This window comes from Aethalodelphis obliquidens, unplaced genomic scaffold (assembly GCF_003676395.1).
Source record: "Aethalodelphis obliquidens isolate GAN/ISIS:26980383/991018 unplaced genomic scaffold, ASM367639v1 scaffold46, whole genome shotgun sequence".
NCBI classification, from domain to species: domain Eukaryota; kingdom Metazoa; phylum Chordata; class Mammalia; order Artiodactyla; family Delphinidae; genus Aethalodelphis; species Aethalodelphis obliquidens.
In genome coordinates, this window is record NW_020837990.1 from 15,884,606 (window position 1) to 15,910,667 (window position 26,062).

The following is a 26,062-nucleotide window of genomic DNA, read 5'->3' on the forward strand; positions in this document are numbered from 1 at the left end:
ATATTTTGTTTAAACTACTGTTTTTCTAAGTACTGTTACCATATTAGGAAATAATATTTTCATTTATTGTAAAAATATGCATTTTAAATATTCCTTATTTTTCTCATTGACTCTCATGTATTCACATCTTTTAATTCTCATTCCATAAGTCTGTTTCCTAATTTGTGGAGATGTTATCAGTGTGAATTATTACAGAAGAAATGTATTCTTGGATTTTTAAAGTTTGAATGTACTCAATTTTAGTTTGTTTCTTTTGAAATTATCATGTAAACTTAGTTGATATTTTTAAGGGCTGTTTTTCAGTCCGTAGATCCACCATGTTAAACATGTAGTAGAACACATATCATGTAAACTTCTTAAAATTCCCAAAATACTCTGACATTGAGTTAATTTTTTTAAATGCTCATGTGTTTCAGCCCGAACAAGAAGTGGAATTGCGGAAATCAAACGGCAGAGAAGGCTTGCATCTCAAGCAGCTCCTGTCAGTTCAGAGTTGCTGACTTTACCGTATCTTTCAGGGCAATTTACTGATTCTCCTTTGACAGCTACACAAGTTATTCGGCCAACTGGCCAGATTTCAACTCCTTTGAGGTCAAATTTTGTAGTGGTCAGCCATTCACAGTCACAAGACACTATGACCCGTAAGTTTACATTCTGCACTCTTAAATTTTGTTTTTAATCAAACTGTATAAATGAGATGATGTGCTAATGTCTTTATATTCATGGTATAAAATTATAGCAAAAAGTAGATAAGAGGCTAGAAGTAGAATAGACATTAGGTAAATCTGCCATTAAATATGCGTATTATTAAATCTATGAAACATTTTAATCTAGGATTCTTCTTATGTCTGTTCTAACTGAAGTCCAACCTTGAACTCTGTTCTAGTTCTCAATTCTCTTCATTAATAGAAAAGACCCTGTTATTTGATTTTAAAAGGAATGTGCATTATATTTCACCACCTTCTTATCTTTGTTCGTGGTAGTCTGTCCTGCTGGAATGAGGAATGTTGTTCCAGCTCTACCTGTTGAAAATCCTGTATATTCCTGGCTGAATCTTAGAGCTAGGGATAAACTTAGGATCATCTGATACTTCTTGCTTCTTATAAACTTGAAATTATTATAAACACATGATATTAAGGGGCAAAAGTCTAGTTAATAACAGAGTTGGGGTTAGAACTGAGGTGCCACCTCTCAGTTCTTAGACCAATCTCTTTTCTCTTCTGCACAGGTAAAATGTATTGACATCCACTATGTTCTCCCTTATTTCCATCTTTTCTCCATCCTCTTTAACACCTCTGGGTAAAAACACTTACCCAGTACACTTAGTTTATACTTCTTATAATTATTCTGTTCTGCCATGATATTTTTTGTTGAGACTATTCTGTATACTGTACTTTGTATTTTATCATAAAACCTTAAGTCACATAGACTATGTTTTATATATCTTAATATCTTCTACCGTGCCTTGCACAGAGTAGGCACTCAGTGTATACTAACTGAATTTAATATAAAATAATAATCACTTTGTAGTGCTATTTATTTCATTAATGCAAGTATAGAAAACTATTCAGTTTCCTTGACTTACTGCTTTGTTCTCTTGAAATACAGCTGGAGAGGCTTTAAATATCATTCCTGGTCCTCAGGAAAGGAAAACTCATGCCAGTTTAATGTCTCCTGGTAGACGCAAAAGGTAAATGCCTTTTAGAAGGACAAGTTTCCAATAACCTTCCAAAAAAAAAAATTACACCAGGATATTTACGTTGTGAATAAGGTAACAAGATTGCATTAAGTACTTGAGACTATTTACTATTATATCCATTTCAAAACACTTTTTTTTTCCCACAGTCTATCCTCCCTGAAAACAGGTTGTGTTTTATAATCACTGACCTATTCACTGTTTCATTAGAAATATTTTTTTTCTATAGTGGTATATAGAAAGGTATATCTTAAAATTGATGTTAACTCAAATTTTTTGAAATAAGCATTCTTTTAAACAAATATAAATAATATCTGCATGTTTTAAGGTCTACAAACACACATTTAAAGTTCTAAATCGATGGTTAAAAACTCTTCTCAGGGACATTCTCTGAGAAAAGTTTCTTTCTGTCCTATTTAGCCCATGTGTCTTTGTTTGAAGGATATTTCATAAAAGAGAGATAATAGTTTAAAATGTTTTTTCTGTTTTCTCAACTGCCATGCCATGGGTATTTTTGTTGGAATTTTTACTGTTGATTGTCTCTCATTCAAGTCTGACCTCATCCTCCTTTATGGCAAGGTTTCTCACTTAACCACCTAAAACAATAGAACTACTATAATAGTATCTAACATTTATAAGAACCTTGACCTTTTTATAAAGTCTTTACATATACTTTATTGAATTCTTGCATAAACCCAATAATGCAGTTGGTTTTATCCCATTATAGAGTGGGTCAGAGGGTACCTTGCTACAGACCATATAGCTAATAAGTAATAAAGCTAAGCCTCAAATTCATTTCTTAATTCAAGTCTATTAATGCTTTTCAACTCAACTGCCCTTTGTTCCTACCACAAATAGAGAAAATATCTTTTCCACCATGATCTTAAGATTAGTCTTTACATGTAATTATCATTGAGTTGGTTATTCATACTTGTTAAAAGACAGGCTTTTAAAATGTGTTTCAGTGAATCTCAAAGGAAAAGTATCACTTTGTCTGGACCTCATTCAACAATACGGAATTTCCAGGATCCAAATACATTTGCAGTAGAAAAAGTAAGTGACCTTCCCAAACTTTGCAACATAAGCTATTCCTGAGTTTATAACTATTGATACATACACAAATATATATATATATATATATATATGTATGTATGTATATTTAGATTATGTGTGTGTTTGTGTGTGTGTGTAAAATACAGTATTTCTGTAAGACTTCAGTAGAGGGAGTTCCCTGGCGGTCCAGTGGTTAGGACTCCGTGCTTCCACTGTAGGGGTTCAATCACTAGTTGGGGAACTAAGATCTTGCAAGCCGTGCAGCATGGCCAGAAAAAATACTGCAGTAGAATTGCCTTGGGATAGACTGTAGTGAAATTTAACAGTAGCAGATAGTCCAGTCAGAATAGATAACATGTGCAAATACACCAGGTAAGAAACAGAAGTGTGTTTACGAAACTGTAAATACATCATTGTTGCTGGATTATGCAATATAATAGGGCATTTTTCCTAGAATAGAGACAGGTTATTAAAAATCTTGTGTGAAAAGCTAAAGAGTTTGGAACTGTATTTTGTAGTCAGTGAAGAAAGAGTTGGTGAAGGATCTGTGAAAACCCTTGTAAGTGGTTAATGTATACTAGTCAGGTGTTAATATCGAAGGAGCCACCATAACTTTTTGAGTTTCCACCTAGATTTATTAGAACTATCCAGCTTCCATTGATTCTTTTTAAATAAATAACATATCTATCCTATGCTTTTGCTAATATTGACTTTGTTTTCCAGCAAATGGTTATTGAAAATGCTCGAGAAAAAATATTAAGCAACAAATCTCTTCAAGAAAAACTTGCAGAAAACATTAATAAATTTTTGACTAGGTAAGCTGTTTGTGTTTAAAATATCTGATTGTTTTTGCCTAATTGAGAGCTATGCTAAAAATTTTCCTTTCTGTATTAACAGTGACAACAATATTGCTCAAGTACCTAAGCAAACAGATAGCAACCCTAGTGAACCAGAGACTTCAATTGATGAACTCCTGGGACTTCAGGTATGGGTAAGGGTGTGTGTGTGTTTGTGTGTGTGTAGTACATATATTCATAGTTAAAACTGATGATATTCTTGTTTCATTTCAAAACCATTACTAACAGATATATAAAATGATTTAAAATAATAATTAAAATATAAATTTCCTTCATTATCCAAATGTAATCTGTTCCTGAAAATGTGTTAGTGAATTTTCAAGGTCAAAATTGCGGTTTTACGTAAGGTAGATAGCTAGTGGGAAGTAGTCGCATAGCACAGGGATATCAGCTCAGTGCTTTGTGACCGCCTGGAGGGGTGGGATAGACAGGGTGGGAGGGAGGGAGACGCAAGAGGGAAGAGATATGGGAACATATGTATATGTATAACTGATTCACTTTGTTATAAAGCAGAAACTAACACACCATTGTAAAGCAATTATACCCCAATAAAGATGTTAAAAAAAAATTGCGGTTTTATTCCAATTTTATTGAAAAATAATTGATATCTCTTACTGTATAAGTTTAAGGCATACAATATGATGATTTGATTTACATATATTCAAATTGTGTTATTTAGATGGTAAATGTAATAAGACATTCCTAACCATCTAATAACTAACCAACTCTTCCGTATATCAATAAAACACTTTTCCTGTATCCATACAACAATGTCATGTATTTCTTAGTATTTAATAATTAAAAATTCATTAGTGGCTATATTTTTGTGCAGTAAGCAGTACTGTACAGTGTATACAAAATAAATTACATTTCTTCTGCACCTGCTACAAACTGTATAAAAATACAAAGAAACAATGAAATAACATGTTAAAGATACATGATGAATCCAAGTAATATTGAACAAAATAAAATGAACAAGATACTTTAAAAAAAAGAAAGGATACTAACTAAATGAATAATTGTCTGTGAGATTTATTGCTAAGAGAAGGAAGATAGGGGCTATAGTCACTTGCTATTCAGTGAGAGTGAAGATGAAAGAGGGTGAGCTGGTAAAAGAAGAATTTAACAATATGAGTTTTAAGATTTGTCCAGGTGCAAATACCTTTTTGAAGAACAGCTGAGATTTTGGCTATTGCATAGCCTTTTGCTTGGACTCTCAGATAATACATTCAGTTTTGTTGCTGTGCCACAAAATGAATTCATTATAATGAATTTATGGTAGTAGTTTTCTTTCAGATGATGAATTCTGGGTGAAACCACTGAGGTTTTTTTTCTTTTTGTCAGTTCCTTCAGAATACTATAAAAAAAATTTTTTTGGATACATTTTCCCAAAGTGAAATTCAGTAAATTTAAGAAAACATGACAAGCTTTTGAAAGCAACCTTTAAATTATTTAGCAGTCTTCTTTAAAAAACTTCTCCTGTCTTAATGTTCAACATATCCCCTGTTCTAAATTTTATAACCTTCAATTCCTTATATTTTCTCCACAAAATAATTAGGTACTTACCATAATCAAGACACTCTATTAGATACTGTGAGAGATTATAAGAAAGTGAAGACACAACACTGTGTTCATGGTGTTCATAATATTGTATATTGGGGAAAAGTTAAAAATTCAGATTTCAATAACTTTGAAAGTACAGCAATACATAATGCCCAATGGAGTAGTATATACATAAGCTTCACTAAGAGAACAGAGCCAGTTGTACAAATAGGTGAATTTTTAAAATGTTTTTACGCATCTTTGTGTCCTTGGGGTAGGCAAGATTTCTTTGGCTACACAAATCGCTGTGTTTTTTTTTAAGACTTCTGTAAAATTCAAAATATCCGCTTGTTAAAAGCATCATTAAAATTAAAAGGCAAACCACCAACATGTATTCCAAGATTCCTTCAATTCTGATTTTTAAAGTTTAGACTCTAATAAGAAATTTACTAGAAAAATGTGTTTCTTCAGCAGTAACTTTTGTAAGAGGGTATGCACCAGTTCATAGTTTGATTAACATTGGATTGTTGACTCTTGACATTATTTATATTACTGTAAATTTTTAAGTCCATCGATACAGAAATAATTTGTTCAAGCTCCTGGCTTTCTCCTAAATCACATTTCATGAAGAATTATTGATGTTCTCTGTATATCTTCATTGTCAAGGTTAACTGGTTCTTTAACTTCAAGTTTCTCTTTTCATTTTATGGCCATTTTTACTTTAAAAATCCAAGTTTTTAATCACTTCATGAGAGTTCCACCTTACTTCTTGCTCCACATGAATTTTCTATCCCTTGGGATCCAAATGTATGCTTCACCAAAATTGAAGAAAATATAGCATTGCAGAAGGATTTACAGATAAGTTTGTCATTCCATTTAAATCATATTGATCTCCAAAAAAGTTCAAATGTTCATAAACATGGAAATTAATTCAATAGTAAAGAAATACAAATTAAGACAACAGATTACTTTTATGTCTTAGACGGATAATGCTTAAAAATTGATATTGCCCATTATAGGTAAGAGCATGTACATTGTTACATAGAACAGAACAAGCATTCCTTTTTATTTTTGATGGTGATACCATTTTATTCATTGCTATTTACCAATAAAACTGATAATTAGTATTACCTATCCTTTCAGTTTATATATACATAAATTATTTTTTTTAATTTATTTTTATACAGCAGGTTCTTATTAGTTACCTATTTTATACGTATTACTGTATATATGTCAATCCCAATCTCCCAATTCATCCCACCACCACCCCCCCACCTCCTACCCCCACCCCCCTCCCCGCTTTCCCCCCTTGGTGTCCATACGTTAGAACAAGCATTCTTATACAACTTTTCTGCAAGACTTCTTGACAGGATTTCTCAAAATTTTAAATGTATATATTGTTTGACCTAGTAATTTCACTGATAAAATTAATCCCAAAGAATGAACAAATGCCTGGATAAAGATTTTCACGTATTATTTACCATAACTGAAAATTAGAAAAAATGCAAATGTACAAAAGTGAGAATTGGCTAAATGTGGCAGAGTTATGTAAACAAAAGAGTTCTTTCCCTTTAGAAGGATAGTGGGTTAAACGTTTAGTTTTGTACCCTACGAAAAAGACAGTATAGGGAATTTTTAAAAAGCATAAACCCACAGGGGCTTCCCTGGTGGTGCAGTGGTTAAGAATCCACCTGCCAGTGCAGGGAACACGGATTCAAGCCCTGGTCTGGGAAGATCCCACATGCCGTGGAGCAGCTAAGCCCGTGCACCACAACTACTGAGCCTACACTCTAGAGCCTGTGAGCCACAATTGCTGAGCTCACGTGCCACAACTACTGAAGCCTGCATGCCTAGAGCCCGTGCTCTGCAACAAGAGAAGCCACCGCAATGAGAAGCCTGCACACCACAGTGAAGAGTGACTCCTGCTCGCCGCAACTAGAGAAAGCCCGAGCACAGCAACGAAGACCCAACACAGCCAAAAATAAATTTAAAAAAAGAAAAAAAAGAAAAAAGCATAAACCCACAAGGACAGAGAAGAGGAAAGGACAGAGAAAGAATTTTTTAGAATTTGAAATGGACAGGTGGTACCTGACTTAGCAGACCCAGTATTCTAAGCCAGTAAAGGCAAAGTTCAGGTAAAAGCCACTTTACAAAAGACTTGACTCTAGTACCTCTGAAAGTAAACGTAAAGATAGGGCTACAAACAGGATGATAAGGTGTAAAGTTTAGGAAGTATATAGTTAAACTCGATATCTTTTCCCCATTCACACTGTTCCTCAGAAACACTACTTCAGCCATAAACTGTCCCAGCAAGAAATCTAACTCACTCAAATAAGAAAAACTAAAAATACAGATGGTTCTGTAATTATTCTACAGCTTAGACTATAGTTGACAAGGTCCCTGCCTCCTTATTGGCACAGGGTTTAAAGACAGCTTTTGGCATGCTCCTTTTAAGTGTGAGCACATAAACAAGGATTGTCCAACATTTGAAAGAAGTATTTAAAATGAAGAGACAGGGACTTCCCTGGTGGTCCAGTGGTTAAGACTCTGTGCTTCCATTGCAGGGGGTGCGGCTTCTATCCCTGGTTGGGGAACTAAGATCCCCCATGCCGTGCGGCACAGCCAAAACTTTAAAATTTTAAAAATAATAAAATGAAGAAACCAAAACAGATAAAAAGAGTGAGGTAGATCTATATTGAAGGCCCTAGAAAGCAGTGTACCACAAACTTATGTGAAGAAAGCAGGTTAAACAACATTATTAAACCAATCTCATAGAAAAAGAGGTCAGAGGTGGAGGAATTGGATAAAGGTGGTCAAAAGGCACAAACTTCCAGTTATAAAGTAAATAAGTACAGGGGATGCAGTGTACAACATAATGACTATAGTTAACACTGCTGTATGGTATACAGTTAACCCTTGAACAGCTTGGGGTTAGGGGTGCTGACTCCACATGCAGTCAAAAACCCACTTAAACCAAGGGGGAAGGGGGGGTGGGATAAACTGGGAGATTGGGATTGACATATATACACTATTGATACTATGTATAAAATAGATAACTAATGAGGACCTACTGTGTAGCACAGGGAACTCTACTCAGTGCTCTGTGGTGAACTAAATGGGAAGGAAATCCAAAAAAGAGGGGATATATGTATACATATAGCTGATTCACTTTGCTGTACAGTATAAACTAACAATATAGTAAAGCAACTATACTCCAGTAAAAATAAATTTTTTTAGAAAACCCACTTAAAGGTTTACAGTCAGCCCTCCATGTATCCTGTTCTGCAAGTGCAGATTCAACCAACCTTGGATCTTGTAGTGCTGTAATACATATTTATTGAAAAAGTTCTGCATATGAGTGGACGGACCTGCACAGTTCAAACCTATGTTGTTCAAGTGTCAACAGTATTTGAAAATTAAGAGAGCAGCATATCCTGGGGCTTCCCTGGTGGTGAAGTGGTTGGGAGTCCAGCTGCTCATGTAGGGGACACGGTTCAAGCCCTGGTCCGGGAGGATCCCCCATGCCGCAGAGCAACTAGGCCTGGGCACCACAACTACTGAACCTGTGCTCTAGAGCCTGTGCTCCGCAACAAGAGAAGCCAGCACAATGAGAAGCCCACACCGCAACTAGAGAAGGCCCACGCACAGCAACGAAGACCCAACACAGCCAAAAATAAATAAATTTTTAAAAACAATAAAAATAGCATATCCTAAGAGTTCTCACAAGGAAAAAAATATTTTTTTCTTTTTCTCTCTTTTTAAAATACGTATATGAGATGATGGATATTAACTAAGCTTATTTTGGTATTATTTCACAATGTATGTAGGTCAGGTCATTATGCTGTACACCTTAAACTTACACAGTGGTGTGTGTCAAGTAATAAAGAACATTATAGCATGGTTTTATTCTATATTTTATTTTAATGTTTGGGGATATAGTCACCAAAGTGATTAATTAGTTGTATTAGGGAGCATTCACTTTCTATTTTCTAGTCTTCCTGTTTTAATTTGTTTTAAGTGAATAGTGTTACAATCAGAAGAAATTTTCTTGGAAGGGAATACTACATAAAAGGTACAAAATATCAGATATCCTCTAATTACTTTGCTGGTATTAAACCATACTAATTCAATTAGGATCACTTTTTGTTTGTTTTTTGTTTTTGCAGAGTGAAATCCACATGTCTGAAGAAGCTATACAGGATATATTGGAACAGACAGAATCCGATCCAGCATTTCAGGCACTCTTTGATCTATTTGACTATGGTAAGTAGAACATTTCTATCAAAGCAGTTAGGAGAAAAAAGTTTCTCCAATTTCTCTGGAGAAACAGCTTAAACAGAGTAAAACAACATTTCCCAGAGCATCTGGAAGAAAGTTCCTATTTTCATTAAAGCAAACATATGGATATGAAAGAGTTTTTTTGTTGCTTTTTTGTTTTAGTTTTTTCTTAAAGATACTTTAGCTGTAAAAATAAAGAACAGTTTTGGGGGTGAGGGGGGTTAGTTGTGGGCAGTTTTGCCAGTCATCAAAAATGTGTTGAGGTCTACTCCTATACATATATTATACTAAACACAGTTGGATAATACAAGAGGAATAAAAAGATTTGTCTATTGCCCTCCATCTTATGGCCTAGTGCAGTAGTTCTCAAAGTGTAGTCTCCAAACCAGCAGACCAGCATTGTCTGAGAACATGTTAAAAATGCACTGGTCTAGTGGAAAAATCATACTTGTCAATGACATATAAGGCAACATGTTAAAAACTATAATTAAAGGACTATAATTAAGACCAAACTTTAACATTTGCTTGACCACTGTCAAGCTGTATTAATTGATGCTTATTTTTATTTTGGTCATTTAACCAATTGTTTCCCTATTCCCTTTTTAACAGGTAAAACAAAGAATAATAAAAATATATCACAAGGCATTTCCAGTCAGCATATGGAAACCAATCTCAATGTAGTCTTAGCAGGTGAAACTAATCTAGCAGTTAAAGGTTCTTTTGAAACAGGAGAATCTGGTAAGAATTTGATTTTGTTAATATCAATCTAAATCCTAATATCAGTCTCAAAATCTCAAAGGCAGAAAATGTTGTTTAATTTGAAAGTTGTTCAAATTACCACATAGATCATTTTTGTGTTTCTAAGTTTTCTCTTCATTTAAAAAGAAAAAATTATTCCCACGCCTTTAGTACTTTGATTAAAAGGTGGATTTTTAGTACTCATTCCTTCATGATGCAGTAGACACGCACAAATTGGTGTTAATAGTGTTGACCAGTTCAACCTGTCTGTAACATTTAACATAATTTTTTTGAGACACATATTCAAATCCCTAATGTGTAAGGTTGGTTTGTGGTATTAATCATCCAGCCTCGTAAGCAAGCTTAGCTGAGTGCTCAGTATCAATATCTCACTTATTTAGAGGAAATTGTATACTTGCTGATAGTCCTGAATTATGGGTTTTATGAGGTTTTAGGTTATATTCCTATGTGTCTACTAGTCAGTTCTTTATGTTTCTGCCTCCCACAGAGTACCAGTATGGCACATAATTGTCCCACAATAACTACTTATGAATGAGGGAGGGCAGTGAATATGTCTATCCTAGAGCTTTTAAATATTGGCCAAGTTTTTTAAAATTTCATTTTTGTGAAACATAACATGCAGAAGTGCACAATAAAAGTGTACTTTAGCTCATTGAATTATAATCAAGCAAATACCCACATAACCATCTCTAAAGTCAAAAAATAGAATACCGCCAGCACCACAAAAACATCTCTTCGTATCTCTTCGCAGTCACTACTCCTTTCATCCCTGTTCCTCGAAGATAACCATTATCCTGGCTTCTCTCACATTATCCTGGCATCTCACACTTGCTAAACTTTATGCCTCTTTGGTACCACCTCTATCCATTTCTGTCTATGCCAAGCTATGCCACAATAATCTTTTCTGTTCATCTATTCTTAAATTCCATGACCCCTTCCAGCTCCCTCAAAAGACTTCATGGCTTCCAAGTTTCACATCACGCCTTCCAAAAACCAGTTTTGGAATACCTCAGACTATATTCCTATTTTGAGTCCTTTGCCTGTACCCAAACCCAATCCTCCATTTCTTCTTAGGCTGAATTGTAGGAGGGCGTGTCTTTCTCATATATATTATGTGTGGAAGATTGTGCTTCAGATAAGCTCTACCCTGCACAAAATGAAATTTGAAATCCTATTTTCTCAGAAAGTCTCTTCCCACTTCGTTGAAACTGACTACCCCTGAATTTATGTGGCCTGTATATAATTTCCACTGGTTTCCCCACAATAAGGATTCACATGTGCTCCATACCCACTATTATTTTACCAGTGTCACATTAACAGAATTTTATGATAGTTGATATACATTTTTCTGGATTTTTCCCAATATTTTTCATATTGTTAATTGTTATTATTTTCTGTCCTAAACTGTGAATGATGTATGACACAGTATATCAGTATTTTCTCAAATGCCCTTTCTTCTTTTTCCAACTATTAACACTTTTATTTGTCAAGATCTCCTCGTACAATAACACTTTCTCACATCCCATAGGCCAGAAGAGGTGCCTTTTGTTCCTATACTGCTATGGTTTTTGGCATGTTTCATTATGACTTTCTGTCCTATGTCTGCCTCCCTTAGACTGATATCACCAAGGGTGGAGACTGGGTCATTCATCTTTGTATCCCAGTACTGGTCATGTGGTTGATCTTCAGTAAATGTGTAATAAATGTTAAAGTGTATACAATAACATCAAATGTTGATCATGCAAAATGTAATTGGCCCCATTTCACCTTCAAGAATATATCAGATGAAGTATGGTCAGTAGAAATGGTAGAAGTTGAAAAGTCAGTTGTTTTGAAAAAACTATGTTTGTAGCCAGTTTTTTTTATATATTAGTACATATTAAATGTTCTTAAACATATATACTTTTTCCTTCATTGTGTCATCTGTTTTCTAAAAAGCTTGAAAAACAATTTGGCACTTGTTAAAAAAGGCATCAGTAATAAGAAAAGTACCTGTAAGTGTTTTGATACTCAAAAAATGAGAGAGTGAGTTTATTAGACTTCCACTTGCTGGTATGTCAAAGATTAGTTACTTCCTTGGCAAAACAGGTTTTATAGTAAAGATGACTGACTACCTTAAAAGCTGTTACATACTCACCATATCTTTCTGCCATCCTAATATTTTGCAGATGATCAATCTGGTCAACCCCCATATTGTACATCATATCAAAATGAAGACACATCAAATATTTTGAAGAATGGCAGCAACCATGATGAGCTTAGACAGGAAGCCCAGGAACATTTTTCCCAGATAGACTCTAGCATCCAGAAAAAGGCCTTTAAAACAGTAGTATCTACTGAACAGAAGTGTAACCTTGATATCACCTTTGAGTCTGTGCCTAATTTGAATGACTTTAACCAAAGAGTAAACTCTGATGCTGAATGTAATCAGCATTGTGCTGAATTATACACCAGTCAGATGTCTACTGAAACTGAATTGGCTATGGAAGTTGAAAAGAATTCTTTGTCTCCAAGTGTGCAGAATGAATCTCGATTACAGCCTGATCAGTCTGATATACCAATAACTTCATTTGTTTCCCTTGGTGGTGAAACTAACAATGCGAACTTAATTCTCTCTGGAAAAACTTCTCAGCTTTTATCCCAAAATATTCCATTAACTGGAAAGCCATCTAAAAAAGGTCAATTTTGTGAAAGTTCTGACGATACAAGAAGACTTACAACTAATTTCCATGGTTCCAAGTCACCAGATTCTAGAGAAATTCACCAGAGTAAAATTGAAATTAATAATGTGTTACCAGTTGCATCACAGCAACTTTCAGATTGCCAAGATAATTCTTCACTTCAAAGTAAAATATTACCTGTGTCTGTTGAAGGTTCGGGTTTAACTATATCTGAACAAAAAGTAGAAATTCACCTTGGAGATTCAGTATCTTCAATTAAACAACCATCTAATGATTCATCATCTGTTAAGTTAAATCATACAGATCATGAACCTCAGCCCTCCACGTCTGAGAAAGTTGCTTTGGGTTCACAAGAGCCTTCATCTTCTGTAAAAGAAGATGGAGATAGTATTTTTCTATCTTTAGGTGAAAATAACTGTGAGGAAGTTACATTGATATCCCCAGAAGCTAATCCTATAGAAGATATACGTTCTCTTCCTTCAGAATCTGTGTGTTCTTCAATGAGGGATTCTCACCCTGAGTCCCAGAATACTAGTGATAAACCTGCTGGCAACAAGTCAGCAGAGATAGATGCATCAAATATAGTCTCTCTCAAAATTATCATCAGTGATGATCCATTTGTTTCCTCAGATTCTGAACTTAACAGTGCTGTTTCTAGTATCAGTGGAGAAAACTTGCCAACTATAATTTTGTCTTCTCCTTCTAAATCACCTGCCAGAAATGCAGAATTAGTTAAATGCCTGTCTTCAGAAGAAACCACAGATGCTATTTCATCTGCTGAAGGAATTGGGGATTCAGCCTCAATGGAACAGAGCCTTTTAGCACTCAAACCTGAAGACTCTACAGTAAACAACACTCAGAATGAAGAGAGCATTGCTTTTTCAGCCAATGTTACACCATGTGTTTCCAAGGATGGAGGATACATACAGTTAATGCCAGCTACAAGCACAACTTTTGGCAATTCAAATAACATTCTGATAGCTACTTGTGTGACTGATCCAACAGCCTTAGGAACAACTGTCAGTCAGTCAAATGTGGTGGTGTTGCCTGGAAATTCTGCACCTGTGACTGCTCAACCACCACCTCAGTTACAGACACCCCCAAGGTCAAACAGTGTATTTGCTGTCAACCAAGCTATGTCACCCAGCTTTTCACAAGGTAACTTTAGAACATATTGAAGTTCATTTCTCTGGAATGGGATCTAATTTCTCTTGTGTGTGCTGTTATTGACTAGAAGGTAATAAATCATGGATGAGAGTATAAGAAAAGATTCAGAAATTTGTGATTATGGCTTCTCTTTACAGAATTAATTCAATCAAAATTTTTTTTAATCTGCTAAGCTATGGAATTCAGTGGTTTCATTTTTTATTTCTTTTTCTTTCCATAGTTCTCAATCCATGGCTAAGCTATCAATACAAGAAAAAGACAGGGGGGGAAGACTAATTCATCAAATAGCCATATACCTACTAAAACCCAGTGTTGTGGGAGATTTTTCTTAAATAGTTATTATAGTCTTAGTTTTCAAGGAATTTATTACCTATTTGGAAAGACTTTCAAGACACAACTTGAATTTCTCCCTGCATAATACCCTTTGTAATTTCTCACTATCTTCCACATTTGAAAATTGATCCCTGTCTTTAGAATTCTTTGTTTATAGGAGCACTTGTGGCATTTATTACATGCCACACTATCTTCTCACTATCTTCCACATTTGAAAATTGATCCCTGTCTTTAGAATTCTTTGTTTATAGGAGCACTTGTGGCATTTATTACATGCCATTTTATGTGTAGTTAGTGACTGACATGCCTGTCATAGTGGTCATTCTTGATTGTATGTTCCTTGAAGGTGGAGTTTATGGCACATTCATCTACACTTCCTTAGATATTGATTCCCAAGCTCCTTTCCCCTCTTTCTTTTTTTACATTTAGGCATACAATTAAATCAGATTAAATATCAGCAATTAAGTATTAAGCCTGATGGATCTATTTCAAGTGCTGTTTAAAATAAGAAAGGAGGGATCCGAATTGGTAGAAAAGGTGGAACTTGAGCTGAAGCTTAGATAAATAAGGTAGTATTTGGAGTAAAAGGAAGGGAATCTTAAGCAGTACAAGGATAGGTAGGTATTTGAGAGACTGAGGTAGGTGTTCAGGAAAGTGAGGAAATCAGCCTTACAGGAGAGGTTAATGAATTTATTAGGAAAAGATTCATTTACAGGGCAGGGTTAAATTATGATAGCCATAGACTATATTGTTGACCATGTAAACATTGTATTTTCTCCCACAGTTTTTACTGGTTGCTCACTTATCTGGACCCTTTCTGACAAATACCATTGAGATTATATTATAGTTTGGGGTTGTGAGTAAGTCTTAGACTGTCAGTATTCAGTTTGGACCGTTATTTTCTGGTAAAAGATTCAGACTTGAAACCTGCACTACCAATTTTTTGATCAATTTCACTATTCTTTCTAGAGGAATCAAGGTACAACTAAAATATGATCTCCGGGCTATAGAGTCTTATGCTCATTCATGATGTTTACTTTGACTAATTGCCATAAGAATAATATTCAGATTGACTTTTTCTTAATTTGTTAGCCTTGTTGTTGTCCCTAAATTAATTTTTTTAAAGGAGAGTAGATTATATGAAAAACTGATTATAATTATATAGGATTTATTTCAAATTAATAATTACTGGGGCTTCCCTGGTGGCGCAGTGGTTAAGAATCCGCCTGCCAATACATGAGACATGGGTCCGAGCCCTGGTCCAGGAAGATCCCACATGCTGCGGAGCAACTAAGCCCATGCGCCACAACTCCTGAGCCCACATGCCACAACTACTGAAGCCTGCATGCTCTAGGGCCCGTGCTCCACAACAAGAGAAGCCACTGCAATGAGAAGCCCATGCACTGCAACAAAGAATAGCCCCCGCTTGCCGCAACTAGAGAAAAGCCTGCACGCAGCAACAAAGACCCAAGCAGACATAAATAAATAAATCAACAAATAAATAAATTTATTTATTTTGAAAAAACACAAAACCTTTAAAAATAATAATAATTACTTTGGTGTCTTGTGTTTATTCCATTTTATTGAGAATTGTTGGTTGTTTTTTTTTTTAGGATCTGCCATTATAATTGCTTCTCCAGTCCAACCTGTACTTCAGGGAATGGTGGGAATGATCCCTGTATCTGTGGTTGGACAGAATGGAAATACCTTTTCTGCTCCTCCTCGGCAGGTGAGATTTATGAACTGAAAATGGCTCCGTGCTGCTTTTCAAACAAAGTATAATTAATGGCTTCTCCTCCAGGTCCTTCATATGCCTTTGGCAGCACCTGTTTGCAATAGAAGTATCCCTCAATTCCCTATCCCTCCAAAATCTCTGAAGACTCAGGGACTAAGAAACAAGCCTTGTACAGGTACATTTTTAAGTTCATTCATGTCAGCTTTATGTGTGTGTACTCCTTTGTTTGCAGCAATATGACGGTATTTTTTTTTTATTTTTTGGAATACTAATAACTTTCCTAACAGGTGGTTGTCCAACCTTTGCTTAAAGTTTTTTGCAGTGATTAAAAAAAAAAAAGAAAAAGACAAATGGAACAAAATAGAGTTTAGAAAAAGACCATGTATTTATAGCAACTTGTACATAGTAGAGGTAATGTCAGAAGTCAGAAGGGATAGGATGGTTTGTTTAGTAAATGAAATCTATTGGCTATTATATATATTACAGGGAAAAAATAGATTTCTTCCTCACAACATATATAAAGGTATGAACTCCAAGATGATTAACACCTGAAAGTGAAAAGCAAAACAAATAATGAAAGAAAATATAGGAGAATATCAAGATGATGCTGAGATAAAAGATTGCTTTTGAAAAATGAAAAAATTTGATAATGCTGACTACTCCAAAATTAAAAATTTAGTTCAGTAAAAGACAACATATACAAAGTAACACGAGATTTTCATTCATGAATGAAAATATTGATGAATGTTGTGGTGAGTTCTCAAACTTCTCTACCAGACTTCTCCATCTTCATGGGTGACAAAATGCCCATGTTGTTAACCTAACAACACCCTAACCCTCAGAATTGTTGACCCCTTTCATTTGAGTCTTTAATCTTCACTTCAGCCAACCTGTCCCATAGCTTTACCTTTAATTTTTTCACTACTTGTTATTAGACCTATATAATTTATAATGGTCAATAAACTCTCTCAAAATACTTGCATTTCTGTATATCCATTGAATCTCTCTTCAACCAATGAGAGCTCCTATTACTTGAATCCTTACCTTTACCTGAATTTTCACTTCCTTTCTGCATTCATTTCCTTCCCTATCCAGGCTAAACCCCACAACCCACCACATCAGCCACTTTTCCCAGTACTCTTATACACCTTCATATTCACATTCTTCTACCATATCCACTTAATACCCTCTAGCCCTGGATCTATCCAGCCAACCATTTCTCTGCCTTTACACCTGGGCTTCTTAGCATTGCTTTAGGAGTGATTCCATTCAATAACACTTAAAACTTTCTCACCCTCACTGCCACTTAGCAATTATTTTAAATGTCTACCTATCTTCTTTCTCTCCCATTCCTCCTTAATACTATTTCAGACTTCCACAGGTCTTCTCAGATCTATCCAGTCAGCACTTTCCTCACTCTAGGCCAATGATTTTGATTTTTATGGGTAGTAAACTCCATTTTCTCACATTACTCCCATTTAATATGTACATGTTCATCTAAAATCATTCTTCCCTTTTCCCTTCTTAGAGGAATGATTATGTCATTCTTTCCAAGGTTAATGCAGGCTACCTTCTCTCTTCTGTGTATCTTCAACTTTTCTTTTTTGGCTTCTTCACTCTGTGGCTGTCCAACTATGGATACAAGGATCATTCCCATCATTCCTTTAGGTTTTTCACATCTGCCAGCCCTTTATCCCCGACCCCTCTTATTTCCCATTACTTCTTCATCCATATTATTGTCCTTTCTCATGTTTCCACTAAAACTGTTTAAAGTCACCAGTGGCCTCCTAATGCTGCCATATGCATTGGACGTTTTCCAGTCTTACCTTACTTTACTTCCCTCTAACAGTTAATACTATTGGTGGCTTCTAGAACTACTGTGCTCCTCCCGTTCTAATTTTATGTAACTTAAGATCCACATACTCTACATATCTAAGTCTCACCTCTTCTTCCTCAAAAACCGCTTCTGCCTACCTTTCCCTCTTGGTTAATGTCACCATTTATTCCTCATTTACTGTTCATGTCCATGCGAATGCCCATTACTGTCTCTAAGAGCTTCATCATCTCCTATCTTGAATATTTATAGCAATCTAACTAGAATTTCTGTTTCCAGTTTTCTTTCTTCTCTAGTTCATCTTCTACACTGCTGCCAGAGTGACTTCCTAAAACAAATCTATTCATGCATCGTCCCTATTTAAAACTCTTAAGGATTCTCTATAAAACCTTTTGCATAATACCCAAGGTCCTACACGATACCATCTTTGCTTTCATTTCTGGCTTCATATCTTGCTGCCCTTCCACATAAACTCATATAAGTCCATGGAAATTAAAATATGGCTATTAAATAATAATAATAATAATAATAAAATAAAATATGGCTATTAAAACTCCAGAGCATGTGCTCTGAGTGACATAGGCTTACAAACATGACATTTAAATGGGCAGAATTTTTAAATAGGTATAATATAGTGTTTTCTTTAAGTAACTTTTTGGATCTAAGTAGTACCCTTAAATGCTATACTGAGCATACTAATTTGTAAATCAAAAGACTGGATTCATATTTCCCTGAAGTTAAAGCAAGTCATTTGCTCCATATTTATATTTCCTCAGTAACATGAATGAGTGATCGTCTCGTGTATATTACAAAGCTGCTTTTTTAGACCCAGTATGTGAAAGTATTTCATTTGTACATTAGCTATAGCTTAAATTTTTCTCATGGTGTCTGATACTGTGGTCTGTTCTGTTTTCTTTCAGAGAAATATACTTTCAGGAATGTTTTTCTTTTCTAATTAACTTAACTTATAATTCCAGGAAAACAGGTAAATAATTTGGTGGATTCATCAAGTCACTTAGTTGGATGTCATGTACAACGGTGAGCATAAAAGTAGTTTCTATCATAGAGTATTTGAATGCTCAAGTTAAAAGCATAAAGAATTTCTTTATGTTGCTAAGAAAATTTTTTTTTTCTTGTAGAACTGAAGTTCCTGACAAGAATATGGCCACAGATCTTGGGAAAAAATTGGAAGAGATAACAGTTCCCTTCTCAGTAGAAAGTATAGTTCCAACTAGCAAAACCTTTGAAAGCCACAGGCGTGTGCTCTGTTTTGATAGCACTGCTTCTCCTGTGGCGAATACACAGGGGACAAATCATAAGACGGTGTCCCAAAACAAAGAAAGGAATGACATTTCATTTTCTAATCTTGACTCACCCATTGTTTCCTCCACCTTAAAACCCCCTTCTAATAACGCTCTCAAAAGAGAGAGAGAGAAACCTCCTGTGCCTAAGATTTTATCTAAATCAGAAACTGCCATTAGCCGACATACCATAAAAGAAACTCAGTCAGAAAAGAAAGTTTCACCCACAGAAACTATACTTGAATCTTTCCATAAAGCAACAGCTAATAAGGAGAATGAACTATGCAGTGATGTGGAAAGGCAGAAAAATCCAGAAACTTCAAAACTGTCTAATGGGCAGCAAACTGGGGGTGTACGGAATGAGAAAACTATAGCTTCACTGCAAGAGCTAACCAGAAAACAAGGCACATCCTCAAACAGTAAAAATGTCATTTCAGTAGGTGCACCTGTGAAGGATTTAAAACAAGAACAAACCAAGTCTGCCAGTTCTTTGATTAACCCACTCACCAAGCATACCACAGAAATGTTACAAGATATTCAGTGGCATAGCCCAGTAAATAGACTCGCTGATAGTACTGACTTATCTGTACCCCGGACATCTGGCTCAGGAGCAGGGGAAAAACATAAAGAAGAACCTACAGATGTTATCAAGGTCCCTTCTAGTAGGCGTTATGGTGAAGAGAGTAGCACACCCAAAGTAATGGTCCCTCCTGTCACCCCAGACTTGCCCGCCTGCAGCCCTGCCAGTGAAACAGGGAGTGAAAACAGTGTAAACATGGCTGCCCATACATTAATGATTCTCTCCAGAGCAGCCATCTCTAGGACTACTGCAGCTACTCCTCTAAAAGACAATACACAACAATTTAGAGCATCTTCAAGGAGCACCACAAAAAAGCGGAAGATCGAGGAATTAGATGAGCGTGAACGACACTCCCGTACTTCTAATAAAAGTCTTGCAAATTCATCAATACCAATGAAAAAGAAGAAAATTAAGGCAAGTTTGAAAGTCTTAATTCCAAAACCACACCTTGCCCTTCCTTCAGTGCTCAGATTAAAGATCTCATCATTTTTTGCCATAGCTACCTAACTGAACATTTTGGTCAAGATAGCTTTGAATTTTGATTGACAAAATACATTCTCTAGGGCTTCCCTGGTGGCGCAGTGGTTGAGAGTCCGCCTTCCGATGCAGGGGACACGGGTTCATGCCCCGGTCCGGGAAGATCCCACATGCCACAGAGCTGCTGGGCCCGTGAGCCTGTGCTCCGCAACGGGAGAGGCCACAACAGTGAGAGGCCCACGTACCGCAAAAAAAAAAAAAATTCTCTAGCAGTATCTCTCAGCCAGTGTGGTACTCAGAAGTTATCTAGATGAAACGTAGCATTTTCAAAACAGTTGCTAAGGCATGTATTTATAAACATCTTCCTTGGGAAAAGGAGGTTTTTGTTTCTGTCATGGTAGGACCCAAGGTTTGGTGGGGAGAATGACATAACACATGAAAAATTGGGAAGCCATTATTGTGTATGGAATTACCAAGTGAAAACTGCTTTGCAACTCCTCCATCTTAGGTTTGTTCCACATGTCCTACCAGCTCTTCCATAGATTCTAATGTAAGTTAATGTGTTGGAGCAGTATAAAAATTAAATTTACCTGTTTCTTCTTTAACCACGGTTATCTGTAGGAAAGTAATGTAGGATTATCACTGATAAGTTAAAGCCATTTTTCCTAAATCTGTTTAGCCATTTAGTAAGTGGATTGAATAGAAAGGTTTAAAATGTCATAGAGGAAGTATTGTCAGGGAAAGAATCTTGGCTCTGCTGCCTTGCAAGCCTAGGTTGAATCCTGCATCTGCTGCTTATTGGTTCTTGACTATTGTTAACCCAATAACATGAGTCTGAGCTGCATCATTTGACATGAGGTTACCACACATCTTACCCAATGGCTGTGAGGACTAAATGCAGTGTTTGTAAAGTGCCTAGAGTATGTTAAATGTTTGGAACTAGAAAAGTACCTGTTAACTCTTAAAATCTTAGTAAAGCTTTCTAAAGTTTACAGTTTAGCAATAATGACCACCTTATAAAAAGCATGTTCTCTCTTGTCTCATTCAACATTCATACACTCTGAATTTGTATAATGTCTTGTGCTCTAAAATAATGAAATATCATTGAAGTATATTTTATTAACCTTGGATTTATAAAAATTGTCTCTACTTCTCTGTATAACTAAAATGCTAATGAACTAAACTGTTTTGGCAAAAATTTTGGTAGTATATGAAAGTACCTGATATGAGGGTCTATGTGACTTAATAAGAAAGCTAGCTTTTTGGCCTTGTTTGAGTTCAATATGTTAACTTAGGTTTATTTTTTCTTTCTTTCTTTCTTTTCTTTCTTTTTTTTTTTTTTTTGACAGAAAAAGAAGCTACCCAGTTCATTTCCAGCTGGAATGGATGTGGACAAATTTTTATTATCATTGCATTATGATGAGTAAATATTCTGAACATATAAGAACAGTAGCTATTTAAAACTACTATTCCTTAAACTATGAGTGTAGGGAATGAGATACTGACAGAATCTGAAAGCATGACCTGCACTTTCATTGTACTGAAATTTCACTTTATTTCTAAATCATGCTGTTTCTAAAGCAGCTTCCTAGTTTGTAAATAGCTTTACCTTGGTATATTTTTATTGTGGAAAAAACATTTGCAGAAATGTGAGTAAAGCCAATCTGCAAAACTGTATATCTTTGACAATTGTATATTGTAAATACTGTGTAAATCTTGTTGAAATAGAGCTTAAATCAACCTAATGTTCTTACATTGTATTTTTTGGCTTCTTATGATCTCTAATTCTGAGGCTTATTCATCTGGAATAGTTTCTCACTTTGAGTGGGAAAAGTATACTTTTCCTTATAAATTGCCTTCAGTAATTGTCCCACAAGATATCTGAAGACATAGCCACTAATTAGTACAAGAGTGATAATGAATTCAAATGGTAATAAAGTAACCAGAAATTAACAATTTGGGGTTTTTTCTAGAGTGAATACTTTGCCGCCCCTTCTTATAATTGCAGTAAAGATAATGTTCCTAAAATTGTACACTTTATTTCTTCTGGTTGTTCTGGTCTCTTTGTTTTAAAGAGAGAATTTTGTAAACCATTTGAGTGTTCTGATCTTTTGTTTATAACTTTTAAGATCTTTTACATAACTTTAAGCGTTTAGACTGTTGAGCCATAAAAAGTTTGGTTATGTAGTAGTTGAGATTTCTTGGTATGTATATACTTTTCCCCTAAATACTGGGGATTTAAAGAACTGCACTAATTCATAGAACTTTTTACATAGTAGAGACCAATGCACATTTAATTTAAATCTTGTGTTCTATGTTAAAGCTTGTATGCAGGATTATCTTTTGTCCTTTTAGAAAGCCATGTCCATCATAAGATGTAAAAAGAGAAATCATAGTTTTCTATTTTAATTTAGTTTCTCCTAAAATGGGCTGTGTTACACTTGGATATAGTACGTTGTCTCTGTACCCCTTAAAGTATTATAGAGTTTCTCTCAGAAAGTCCTTAAGGAGAATGAAAGAGGTGCCTTCTCTGTATTAGACTCACACACATCAGTCAAGTTGAAGAACTGGTTTAAACCTTTAAATGAGTACAGAAATTATAATTCGTACCAATTGTGCCTAGATATTAAAGTATGTTCTCTTAAGTGCTTTCTGTTTTGTTAAATATCAGTATACTAAGGGTTTTTTCTGCAGGTGTATATATTTATGAGTCATTTTCCTCAACCATTTTTTTTTTTAATACTGGGCCTTTAAAAAACTAAATCCATCACTACATTTCTCAATTTGGAAATCACGTCTTACTAGCTGAACCTTACTGCAGAAATTTGTGTTGTAATAAATTTTTATGATGTGGCAGTGGTCTGTTCCTAAGGAACCAGGAATTAGTACAGTTAATGTTTATTTAACTCAGCTTGATACTGTACTACAGTTAGGTTTGAATAAATATTTTCATTAACTTCAAAAGTTTGAATTCCTTCATATTGGCAATCATTCTCTTTTAGATACTTTGAAGAAATTCCTTTGCAAGTCAATTCTTGTTTTCAGAAGTTTACATAATGCTGAAAATTATAGATTTTCTTCTCATTCAGTTAATTTGTATGTGCTAAGAATTCATATACAAATAAAATAAGTTCACTTTCTTCAGAATTCTTAGTTCACTAGCCAGGAGCCACTAGATAGAGTCCAAAGACAACTTGTATTTGGAGCTTTCATTTATGTTCAAGAATAAAACCATAGTCCCCATTTTATCCTAAAAGTCCCAATGTGCTAGACTTAATTATTGTACCCGGTAATCTATTTTAACAGTCAGATGCCCAGTTGACTACATTTCAGGGTTAAAGTATACCACAGACAAGTTGTGGCTACTTCTGTAACTACATGTAAGGATCCATGCACTGTTTATTTTTGGACATTACTTAGTGCAGCAGTCCCCAACCATTTTGGCACTAGGGACCAGTTTCACTGAAGACAATTTTTCCACAGAAGGGGCGAGGATGGTTCAGGGTTCAGGCGGTAATGTGAGCGATGGGGAGCGGCCCATGAAGCTTCGTTCACTCGCCCGCTGCTCACCTCCTGCTGGGCGGCCCGGTTCCTAACAGGCCATGGATTGGTACTAGTCCAGGGCCCAGGGGTTGGGGACCCCTGACTTAGTGTACTCAGTTGTATGCCAAATTTGAGAAGTCTTGTAATTAAAATATTTGATTAGTTTAGCCCTGGATATTGTTGGAACCCTTTAGTAAGTATGTTGAAATTTTACATGAGTAAAACATCCATCAGCATTCAGCCAAAGGCTAGATGTCATGACTATTAGGAATACCAAGATTAAGCTTTGATAAGGAGTAATTTCAAAAGCATGGTGCTATATATTCTACATTCATCATTTTTCAAGCCACCATCTTTCAGCCTCGGGCTTAACTTATTGAAATTATATATCAAATTTTGACCCTGGTAGTATGCATTCTCTTTTAATAGACTTTCCTATTTTTATAAATATTGGTTAACATTTTTGCATACTTTACTAGTCTTTTTTCCCTAAATTATTTTTTCTATATAATTGAACTTAAACTGTAAATATAACTTCCTAATGCTTTTTTTACTTCAGATAATATCAGGCACTATCCAGTTTTTAGCTATTATTTTTAAAAAACTAGCAGTGAACATGTTTGTAAATAAATACTTATTTATGTTGTCAGTTATTTCCATAGCAGATGCTTTAGAGAGTAGAATTACCAAGTCAAAATTTAGTGTACATTTTTTTAAGGACCTCAATACATTTTGCCAAATTTCTTCCGGGAAATTACTTCAATTAATATTCCTGCCAGGAAATTGTCGTTTCTTCCATAGTATATGCTTATACCTTACCAGAGATATATTCAACTGTATCATTACTGCTTTCTATTGGTTTTTTATTTCTTGATTTGTTGAAATTAGGATAAGCTCCTAATCCATATATAATTTAGTTTGATACCTGGTGTGAAGAAAGAATCAGTACATTTTTTCCCTAAATATTTAACCACTTGACTCATAAAACTGCTTAAAATAAGGTTTCTCTCCTCACACACATTTATGTATAATGTCTCTCTTATCCTCTACTGATTCATAATCTTCTTTATTTACAATTCTAAAATCCAAAATGTTCACAAGCAATTTTTTCCCTTAAGTTGAGCATCAAAACTCATTTCAAGGCAAAACGTGACCTGATTTGACATGAGGCTACATTAGTCTTTATCTCATTTGGTGTGAATATTCATATTTTGCTGGAAAAATAGCAATGTGCTTAATTAGTGTACCGTTTCAGATTCAACTGGGGTATATGATATATACATTCTGTTCCTTTTTAAAAATCCTAAATATTCTGAACTATGAAACCCAGCTAACCAGAGAGGTATGAAATCAAAGGTTTTGGACCTATATTAAATTTATACACATATACATGCACTACATAGTACAGTGTATAGATTATTTTGTGCCATTGATGAAAGTGTTGTAGCTTTATGTCCATTATAACTTTTCTGATTTTTTTCAGGTATTTGTCTCTTTTAAGCTTCTGGATTTACTTTAGAATCACTTGTATTTTTTCCAAGTTAAAATTCTATTGGAATATCCATTTTGAAGTACATTAACCCTATGAGTTAACTGGTACTGAAAAGCTAATGGTAACATGGTATATATCCATAATTTTGTAGTTATCCCTGTCCTCACAAATGTCTTATTAAACTGGGTATTTTGTTGTTTGTTGCTATTTTTAGGGAAGTCTGCATTCCTTTGTTTTAACTGATTATTGCTTTTTTGTTAATGTAAAATTTTTATGGAAGGATAAAGCAGAAGAAGTGCAGAAACTTGTTATACAGTTCAATGAATTTTCTAAAGGTACACAAATCCACTTAATCACCCAGATCAAGACTACAATTGGTACCCTAGAATCCCCTCATGCTTCCTTCTAGTAACTAACTGCTAATCCCAAGGATAATTATTCTGACCTCTAGAGCCATAGTTTCAGCCTTTTTTAACTTTGCATAAATAGATTTATGCAGTATATAGTCTTTTTTTAACTTCTTTTGCACAAAATTATGAAAACCATTCATGTTGTATGTAATTCAGTTGTCATTCTCAGTGTTGTGTTTTTTCATTGTATTTATCCACAATTTATTGTACCACAGTTAATCTATTTTACAGTTGAATATTCTTGTATATGTTTTTTGGTGAATGTATTACACTTTTCACTTGGATATATATTTAGGAATGGAGTGGCTGGGTCATCGGGTTTCA

The 26,062-nt window shown here is 35.0% G+C and overlaps 1 protein-coding gene across 5 annotated transcripts in view; it reads left to right on the forward strand.

The window, feature by feature from the left end:
• Positions 1 to 23,257, forward strand: part of NPAT (nuclear protein, coactivator of histone transcription) — a 53,523-nt gene extending 30,266 nt beyond the window's left edge. For 4 of the 5 annotated variants that reach the window (XM_027082398.1, XM_027082400.1, XM_027082402.1 and 1 more), the window contains 13 exons: positions 417 to 641; positions 1,609 to 1,690; positions 2,662 to 2,749; positions 3,473 to 3,564; positions 3,647 to 3,740; positions 9,315 to 9,411; positions 10,036 to 10,164; positions 12,354 to 14,024; positions 15,980 to 16,095; positions 16,168 to 16,276; positions 18,913 to 18,973; positions 19,075 to 20,230; positions 21,643 to 23,257. In XM_027082398.1, the coding sequence (XP_026938199.1) occupies positions 417 to 641; positions 1,609 to 1,690; positions 2,662 to 2,749; positions 3,473 to 3,564; positions 3,647 to 3,740; positions 9,315 to 9,411; positions 10,036 to 10,164; positions 12,354 to 14,024; positions 15,980 to 16,095; positions 16,168 to 16,276; positions 18,913 to 18,973; positions 19,075 to 20,230; positions 21,643 to 21,720 (3,998 nt within the window). In that variant the 3' untranslated portion in view covers positions 21,721 to 23,257. The remainder of the gene's footprint in view (positions 1 to 416; positions 642 to 1,608; positions 1,691 to 2,661; positions 2,750 to 3,472; positions 3,565 to 3,646; positions 3,741 to 9,314; positions 9,412 to 10,035; positions 10,165 to 12,353; positions 14,025 to 15,979; positions 16,096 to 16,167; positions 16,277 to 18,912; positions 18,974 to 19,074; positions 20,231 to 21,642) is intronic. The other variant, XM_027082399.1, reaches the window with a different exon arrangement.
• Positions 23,258 to 26,062: the final 2,805 nt, after the last annotated feature.